The sequence below is a fragment of the Fulmarus glacialis genome, unplaced genomic scaffold, assembly GCF_000690835.1.
Source record: "Fulmarus glacialis isolate BGI_N327 unplaced genomic scaffold, ASM69083v1 scaffold13459, whole genome shotgun sequence".
Lineage (NCBI taxonomy): Eukaryota > Metazoa > Chordata > Aves > Procellariiformes > Procellariidae > Fulmarus > Fulmarus glacialis.
Window position 1 is genome coordinate 6,838 of NW_009231469.1, and position 9,325 is coordinate 16,162.

General features: G+C 58.3%; 1 protein-coding gene across 1 annotated transcript in view; it reads right to left on the bottom strand.

Moving 5' to 3' along the window:
• The window catches only part of NCOR2 (nuclear receptor corepressor 2), a gene marked incomplete at both ends in the record, with an annotated part of 39,980 nt that overhangs the window by 5,821 nt on the left and 24,834 nt on the right, over positions 1–9,325 (bottom strand). Inside the window, 9 exons of the mRNA XM_009584592.1 lie at positions 907–1,100; positions 1,437–1,585; positions 1,758–1,901; positions 4,097–4,644; positions 5,224–5,386; positions 5,497–5,631; positions 6,102–6,251; positions 6,913–7,167; positions 7,281–7,508. Coding sequence (XP_009582887.1) covers positions 907–1,100; positions 1,437–1,585; positions 1,758–1,901; positions 4,097–4,644; positions 5,224–5,386; positions 5,497–5,631; positions 6,102–6,251; positions 6,913–7,167; positions 7,281–7,508 — 1,966 coding nt within the window. The remainder of the gene's footprint in view (positions 1–906; positions 1,101–1,436; positions 1,586–1,757; positions 1,902–4,096; positions 4,645–5,223; positions 5,387–5,496; positions 5,632–6,101; positions 6,252–6,912; positions 7,168–7,280; positions 7,509–9,325) is intronic.

Sequence of the window (9,325 nt, forward strand, 5' to 3'; positions counted from 1 at the left end):
GGGAGGGAGGACAGACGCCATTCTCACACTTCCCATTTTTTAATTCCGTACCACAGCCATCAGACCTGCCTGGTGCTGGTACCAGCACAAGGATTTGAAAGTGACTTTAAAAGAAATACAGGTGGTGCCTGAAATGGATAGTTGCAGTTGACACGGCACACGTGTCTAACAAGCTTCTGATTCACTGACAGTGATGAAGATAAAATTAACTTTGAACCAATGGAAAACATGTTGCTTTGGGTTTTTTGGAACCATCTGTGGTCTGAAAGGTCACTGCACCGGGATCTGCCAGGGACCAAGGCCAGTGACAGGACAAGAGGCAACGGGCACAAACCAAAACACATGAAATTCCATTCCAACACAAGAAAACACTTTTTTACTGTGAGGGTGCTCAAACGCTGGTACAGGTTGCCCAGAGAGGTGTTGGAACCATCAATGGAGATACTGAAAACCCAACTGGCCATGGCCCCGGACAACCTGCTCCAGCTGACCTGCTTGAGCAGGGCGTTGGGCTGGATGATCTGGAGAGGTCCCTTCCCACCCAAACGATTCTGTGACACCGGTCAGATTGGGAAGGAGATCATGCACGGACTCTAAGCGGGTCAGGAGAGCATCTCTAGAACAACAGGAATGGCAAGAGAGGCACCACCACAGGGGAAACATGCCCAGATCAGATGGCAATTTTATACTCTGGGCCGTGTAACCAAGTCCATCCATCTGAGCCCTGAGCTGGGAACATAAATTCAGTAACACCAAATGCCAGCCTGCCCTATGCAGCGCCTTACCGGGGTACCAGGTAGCCAAGGGCACTCACCTGGGTAGCCCTGGTCTGTCTGAGCTCAGACTGGCACAGCGGGTGGGCAGAAACCCATCTGCACCAGCTTTGGTTGGACTCTCTGAGCTCACCTTTTGCCGCCTTCATTCTGCGGGGAGATCCTGGAGGCCGCCGCATGCTCCTGCTGCTGCAGATACGCCTCGCTGGGGGTGCGGCGCAGGTCCAGCACAGGGCACGCGGTCCCAGGGAAGGAGTACACCGGGGTCTGGATGTGGGAGTTGAGCTGCTGTGGGTGATGGCGTGTGTAGTCCTGCGTGATGACCTCCTAGAAGAAAAAACCCCCGAGTCAGAAATAGAGTTGGTTTCTACCTCTTGCTTTGCCAGGCTCAACTAAGACAGGGTAAGCAGGAGGGAATTAGGCTGGTTTGTCCCTGCGGGGATGTAATGTCTGCCTCCTGCCTGCAGCAGCTCTCGTGATGGGCTTGTTGGGGACGCAAACACCGAGCTGAACATGCTTCATGCACCCTGCTCCCCCAACCCCCAACCAGGGGTGCCGAGGTCTCTAGCATCACTCCCAGCCCTTCCCCATCAGATATGTGTCGTATCAGCTCTTCCCTCCTCCCCGGAGCCCCAGCGGGAAGGCGAGAACGAGCTTAATTACGCTGATGTGCTGGGCCAGCGTGACCACCCGTTGGTTCATGCCCTTGATGCTCTGGCTGGACTGCAGGGGCTGGCACTGGGGTTGGGGGCCGTCGGGCTGCCGGAGGTGCTGCAGGTGGGCTGCTTCGGGAGCCGAGGCCTTCAGCGAGCCTGGGGGAGGCACAAAGAAGAGAGCAGGCGGGAGATATCAGCTGTGTCCCCTTCCTCGAACGCCATCCCAGCACAGCACTGGGGCACGGCGAAGAAGAGCTGGGTGATGAAGCCCCCCCATGCCAGCTCGGGCTCTCTTGCGCCGGCTGGCACTGCCAGTCCCTGCCCTCACCTTGCTGTTTCTGCCTCAGGTCATGCTCCCCGTGCCCCTTCTCCGCATCCTGTAGCAGCTTGGCCCCTTTCTCATGGGACAGGCTGGGCGAGCTCACGGGACTCACTGCTTCCATCCGCTCAGGGCTGTAGCCTCCATGAAAGCCTGGGGAAACAGGAGAAGGCAGTTAAAACCAGGAGCTCGCTTGGCTTTTCCCCAGAGCTGCGGCAATCATCGCTTGCGGGTAGAGTCACACGTTCAGCAAAGGGGGGAAAAAAGAGGGATGACTTGGCAGGTCATATTGCAGAAACCCCCGGAGCCACCTCTGATGTCCGGTTGAGTTGATGGCTGCAGTAAAGAGGCGATGTCTCATTCCTGCAGAGCTGGACACTCAGCAGCTCACGGTGACAGCACGAGAGTCAGGAACCAAATTCAACCCCTGCGGGTTCACAACTTGTTCCCCCTCTTCCTCCCACCTAGTGAAACAGAAAACTAAAAACCCCGCTATGCCAGGAGGGAAAGCAACGCTCTGCACGAGTGGAGGTGGTGGCACGGGAGGTCTCAAGTGCTTTACAAAAAAAAGCCCCACGCCCAGCATGGCCAAGAGCAGGGACTTGAAAATGGGGCGTGAGGCCCTGCAGACTCCAGATCCTGCTCCAGAGACAGCAGACTCACACACCGCAGGGGCAAAAAGGTTTCTTGACCATTCTCTGCCTTTTAAGCTTCATCAAAGCAAGCAGAGCTGGAATGAGGAACCACCATTATCCTTCAACAGAGAGAGGAAACCGAGGCATGGACGGGTTATCCTTCCACAGACCAGGGGCGGAGGACAGAGGAGTCCTGGAGGGAGGCCAGCTAAGCGCGTTTGGTAACGCTCATGACTTTTGCCTCCACAGACCTTTACCCTCCTAATGCTCAATTCCTAGAAACCGCCCACTGCAGGCAAATCTGGCAGGCGACCCACGGCTGGAGGGTCCCTGCTGCCCCGGCACAGACACACTGACCTTGCACGTACCCGGGGCACGGGCAGCGAAGGACCCCCATGGAGAACCTCCCTGCGCCGGGGACAGGGACGCAGGATCCCCCAACACCTCATGCATGCCAGCACCGAAGGGACCACGCTTCAGATCCACCCAAGATGACGTGTCCTGCTCTGGAAAGATCCCTAACCAACAGCTAAGTCCTGGGGAACACCAGGTCCTTTCTGTAAGCTCATGGCCATAGAAAAGCTGCCCCTCTCCTCTGCAGCACAACACTCAGCTGGAAAAAACACTGGTGCCAGCGAAAAAGGTGGAGGAAAAGCTCAGCCAGGCAGCGCACTGCGGCCAGAGGCACATCCTTGGCCCTGGAGCACACTGCTAGAAGGGGCCGGGACCAGACATGACCAAGTGGTGGGATGGGTGGGTCGGGATGTGCCGGCAAGAGCAGTTCTCCTCCCCTGGCCACGCTGCCGTGTCCTTTTCTCCCTCGGGTTGCAGGAAGGGGAGCTGGGTAGCAACCCCCAGTGCCGATGGCCAAGGCAGATGCTTCAACTTGAAGAAGGGGTCTCATCAAATCCCCGCTGGCTGCCTAATGCTTCTGTATGCTGGTGGGAGCCTGGATGAACGCTCTGGATGAAGATTGGTCCCATCAAGAACGATCTAGACCTTGAATCCAGCCCCCTCCCTGCACTTGCTTCTGGAGAGACTTATCCCACCGCTTTTATGTCCTACACAAGATTGCTGGTAGGTGGTTCCTGTGGTCTGCTCTGGAAGGGGCTGCCGAGCACGGCTGGGCTGAGTCATCCCTAGACAGCCCTGCCCGCGTTGCTGCAGCACCCAGCACCAGGACCCTGAGCAAGGTCACCCCAAGCGTGGGGACCCCATCTAAGCTGCGTCATGCAGCAGCCCGCAAAGCCCTCTGAGATCCTGCACGCTCAACGGCACAACTGTGAGCGGTGAGGTTGCGTGTCTGATGGCCAGCAGCCCTGTCCCGCTCATACTCCCAGTTCTCTGCTTCGCTCGTTTGATTTATTACCCACAACTGTTCCTTACAGACTGCCTGGGAATTTCTAACGATGGGGAAATCAGAATTAGCAAATTGCTATTGTCTGTAAAAAGCAATACCAGGAACTGAACAACATTTGCAAAACAGGACTTGGCAACAGGAAAAAATAAAACGAGGCTGGGAGAAGGGAAGATCCCTAAAACACACACAAATAAAAAAGTCTGGAGGAACACAACAACCGGGAAGCAGAGGGACAAGCACACTGGGGGAGCTGATGAAGCCAACAGCCAAAACGTGCAACTAAAAATAAGAAATAACGAAATAAAATGGGTTTCAGTCCACAGCTCTCTCGCCTCTCCCCTCCAACTTCTTACCATCGCTAGCGGAGTCATTACTTAGTGAGCCTCTTTCTCGCTGCCCCTTATCGCACGACATTTGGCGCATGATAATCACATCTATGAAGTTGGCTGCTGTCGTGGTGGTCTTACCGAGTGCTCGGAGCTCCTGTTCCTGCATTGAAAAGGGTTTACTTTGACTCTTTTCTCTACTGTGCTGCTCGGGGCCCGAGGCTGCGTGCTGCTGGTCCAGAGGGTGATGGTGCTGCTGGCTTTTCCCCTGTCCTCTGCTATAGTGATGAGAAGAACCAGGTCCGGAGGCGGGTAAAGGTCTCGACTCCATGGCTTTAATGGGTGAAGGTGACTGTTCGAGGTTGGCCCCACTGGGCAGCTTTGAGGTGAAGACGTTGTTGTCAGTCTGGGGTCGTTCTGCCTTGGCTTCCCGTGCCCTCGAGGCCTCTTTCTGCAGGACGGCCGGGTCCATCAGGGCCGCGTAGCCGTCTGCCGCGCTGATGGAGGAGCGCAGGGTGGAGGCTGAGGGGAAGGCGGCGGAGCGGATCGGTGACGTGGTAGTGGTGGAGGAGGATCTGGAAGGCCAACGAAGACAAGGCGAAGATGAGAGAAGCACGTGGAGAAAGGGGAGTGCTGTTACCAGAGCCCTGGCGTTCAGCCCTGCCTGGCCAAGGTCTCCTGAGCCTAGGGTTGGCCTGTACTGGAGCAGGTGAGGAGGGCTCAGATAGAGCCTCCACTACAGTAACTGGCCACGGGGTATTGGCTGTGGCCTGGACACATCAACTGGAAGAAAAAAAAACCATGGGACAGGTCCTAGAGACCTTCATAACTCCACCACCAGGCAACCTTCAGCAAGAGGAGTGATACCCTCTTGCCTATGCGATTTGAGCACAGACAGCCCTGGGATGCTCCTGTTTTCTCTCCTGGTAGCAGTAAAAACCACGAGGAAAAGCAAACGAACTGGACACCAAAATCCACCTCTCCCCATCACAACTTCCCTGTAAACCCCAATCCTGCTCCTGCTGAGACTGAAGGCAAAACCAACCCTCGCTCCATCTCAGAGGTGCCCCATGCAATGCTCATTAATTAACCACCATGGCTGCCCTGGTGCAGGAGTCCAGGTAAGCTGCAGGAACTGTGGCGGGGAGACATACCGCAGGACGGAAGGGGTGGGGGTCTCCGAGGAGATGATCTTCATGCTTGTGTTGTGGAGCACGCTGGGGCGCTGCTGGATGGTCTCGTGGGTGCGGGGAGAGACAGGAGAGTGCTGGTGGCTGTGAGAGTGTGAGGACGAACGGCTGCTGGACTGCTCTGTACCTGGGGGAAAATACAAAGAAGGGCTTCTTTAGCTCTTTGTTTTATAGTCCCAACCCTACCTCCACCCAGCATGGGCCCCAGGCTAGGTGCTGGGCTCCTCCCCAGCCTACCTGGTCTCCAGATGGGTGCATGCTCCACCGTGGTGGACGCTAGGATGGATTTTTCACGCTCCCTCTCCCGTTCCCGCTCCCGTTCCCGCTCGGACACCGACGATCCCGACTGTTTGGTCATGTGCGTGGGGCCTCCTGAAACCCAATAAAAAAAGGCAGTGAAAGGGCTGCAGACAGAGCGATTCCCCCCGGGGAACACCGCCTGCTCTTCACATTGCTGTGTCTGCAGAGCAGATAAGGAACGGCTCCATCCAAGGTCACCTGGAGCAGGACAGACAGGGGCAACCGGTATGACAAAACCTGGGCAAATCATGCAATAAATGTCCCGGTGTCATCTCCAGGGTATGAGCTTCCAAAAAGCTGTTTGCCGCTTTGGAGAAGAAGGGGGAAAAGCAAGGAAGCCCCCAACAAGCAGGATGAGAGCAGCCGGTCTGAGGGAAGAGGAAGGGGGGAGCGCGTCTGAGGGAGCCAACGGGCTGGTCCCTGAGTGAGAATGAATTTGGGGTCCCCCCATCTGCCGCGGCATGCTGAGCTCATGGCCCTGAATTGGTTAAGGGCGTCCTGCCCAATTACTCTCCCGTGGGAAAAGCAACCTGCAGCGTTACCTGGGGAGAGCGGGGAGCTGCTGTGCCGGCTGCCGAAGGTCTGGGGGGGGCCGGGGATGTAGGTGATGCGGTCCATGGTGGTGGCGGAGGTGCCGGGGGTGGGAGGCACGAGGACGGGCAGGTGTGGCACTTGGGACAGGTCGATGATGCCTGGAGAGAGAAATGAGAGGACTGTCAGGATGACACCGAGCCGGTGCAGCTTGGCCGCGCTGGAGCGGGGAGCGATGCTGGGGAGGGTCAACCCGTCCCGCTGCTCTGGCACAGCGCAAGAGGTGCCAGCACGTGCATGGCCCCCGGGCGCTGGCTGTCAGGGGAGGGGACCCTTCTGCGGGCAAATACAGTGTGTCCTGCTGCTGGAAATAACGGGGAGGAAAAATGCTGAGATCTATCCTGGCCAAGTGAGGGGACTGCAGGCAGCATCAGCCGGACACCAACGCTGCTCTGCCTGCGGAGGGGCAGGAGCACCGCCCCGCGCCCTGCGCACTTCCCAGCAAGCTCCACTTTTTGCAGAAAGCCAGATATCCTTCTGGGAGTGTATTTTAATCTCCAAAGGCCAGCAGGGCCAGGCTGGGAAGCACTCCCATGACCCAAAACCAGAGCTGCACAGAAGGAGCCTCAAATAACTAAAGACGGCAAAAAGAGCATCAAATGCCCCCTCACTGTCCTCCATGCTGACTGGCCGAGTTCCTACACTGCTGGGTAACACCGTGCTGCTGGCTTGGCCCTTGGCCCCAGGGCTAGAGCTGGCGGTGCTGCCCTAACCCAGCCTCTTCCTCCCAAAATGCCCCCAAAACCCCGGAGGATGCGGTGCCAGGAGGACCTGCTGCATAGTTGAGGGTGAGCGAGGGCTCCCGGGGTGACAAGCCGCGCAGCATGTCCGCCCGCTGTGCCATGGCCGTGGCTGCGGCGTTGTGGTGCATCTGCTGGGACGTGATGTAGTCGTTGATGATGGTCTGTCGGTTCTCCATGGCGGCTGTGTCCGGGTAGCCCCGGATGAGGTACGGGGGGTAGAGGTGGGGGTACGTGGGGCTTGGAGCCAGATGCCTCGGCAGGTAGTAAGCAGCAGCTGGGAGAGAAAAGGATGCAGACATGAAGTGGCCTTCCCCAGAGACCTCAGGCTTTTGGAGCATAAGAAGGAAAAAATCAATCCCAAACAGACCGTGCCCCCGCCGAAGGTACCTGCTTCCAGTTGGATTCCCCTCGGGATGGCGGCAGGGTCGAAAGCCAGCGGGATGTGTCCTCGGTACAGGTCGACCCCGCTCACGCCACGGAGCAGGTGCTCGTACGGGGAGATGGGGTGGTGGTGGTCGGCCACGGGGGCATGCGGAGACTTGGAGTTGGTGAGCTCTCTCGATGTGGGGGTGATCTTTCTGTCCTGGGACACCGGCTTCCCGGCAGTGATGCTCCCTGCAGTGAGCAGAAGGAAATGAGTCAGAGGCTGAGTGCTGCGGCCAAGCCGCGTCCCTGAGGGGTGCCTGCGGCCAAGCATGTCCCCCAGGGACACCTGCGGCTCCCCCTGAACTTGAGGGACCTTTCCCTCCTCCCTGCAACGCCATGCCCTGTTACACCACCAAGGCCGAGGCGGGCCAAGCCCCGGTCCCACCCAGGAGGAGAAGCCCGTTCCAAGCCATCCCTCCACCCCAGCGCATCCACCGTGGCCACGCCGGGCGGTCTGTGAGTTCAAGCAGCCGGCGGTGGAGCCTTGCTGCCGTGCTCCTCGGCACGAGGTGGTCACCGCCGCCAGGCAGAGCCAGGGACCCCGAAACTCCTAGCAATGGTGACGAAACACAGTTCAGAGGGTTCGAGCACCCACTACCCTCTGGAGCTCTTTCCCAGCACGTGGAGGGAAGGCTGGATGATGTCAGAGACTTCTCTTGGCTCTCCCAACCTGACCTGGGTGTTGGTGGTGCTTCTCGCCCCACCTGGGATGAGCATCACCAGCTCCCGTGTCCGTACCACAGAGCCACCCCCACGGAGCCTGACCAAACCCCTCGCACCAGACTGCACACCAAACGCTGCCCGGCCCTGGCTCGGGGAGCAAGGAGCAGCCCCCGCGGGTGCACGCAGACGGATCCAGCCCCATCGTTGCCGACTTTAAAACAACCTTGGCTGCAACACAGGCCATGCGAACTGCCGCTCCCGCTCCTTTCATGAAGCTCGGCGTCTCGGTGAGGCCATTAATAAATCAAACCTACTGTCGGGGCAGAAGGAAAGCTCAGGTGACTCGGGAAAGCTGCCTTCTAACTCCGACCTGTGCCTTGGGGACTCCTCCTGCAGATCCTCTGCACCGCAAAACCCTGTGAGCTCCGGACATGCAGAAATCCATTTTCTTACCGGCATTTTGCAGGAAAATTGATTTTTCCCTTGGGATCCCTCCCCACTGCCCGGGCACTGCCTCCCCTGCCTTGTGCTCACCGTATGTGCCAATCTCAAAGAGCTGCCAACATCTGAAGGCTTCCCCCAAAGTGACTGACCTAACCGGGAAGACGGCAGAGACTGCGGCAATGGGACGCACCAACCACGGAGACCTGGAGCTGGTCCAGCTGGCAGCAAGCGATGGGGGAGGCTTTTTGGAGGAGCTCTGCACTGCACAGCCCCATCTCCCGCGCCTTGCCGGGGAGGCGCATCCTGGCCTCAGTTTTGGCAGACTGCGGTGTCTTGTGCTGCACGCCCCCAAATCATGAGACTTTTGGGTTAGGATAAGGATTTGCAGGCGGGAGATGCAAACAGCCCTGAAGCAGTTACCCGTAGCTTAGCAGGCTCGGTGGGACAAGGGACTGGATTCAGCACTGATCCTGCCCACGAACGTGGCATGAAGCAAGAGGGTTTTTTGTGCCCTGGATCTGAACGTGTCTCACCAGATCACTGAGCACAGCCCAGACCCGCGCCTGCTCCCCGGGAGCCCCAGGTCTGGCTTTGGGGGCAGGAGACGACTGATGCCAGGGGGCACGGGCAGACCCTGCCTGGCGCAGGCAGACGGGCCGGGGGATGGCAGATCCCAAAGGCCGGCCGCACTGCCTGGATCCACTGGCTCAGAAGGGATTAGATGTTCCTGGAGGTGAGGTACTCGGGTACCTAGGTGATGGGTGAGGCATAAACACACGAGGTAGGCAAACACACACCAGATCGGTGAAAATCCCCCCACCTGGTGCACCGAGCACTGCTTTCCTGGCCGCCTGTAGAAATAGGGGTGCCTGGGCAACGCCGGGACAGGGAAGACGCCT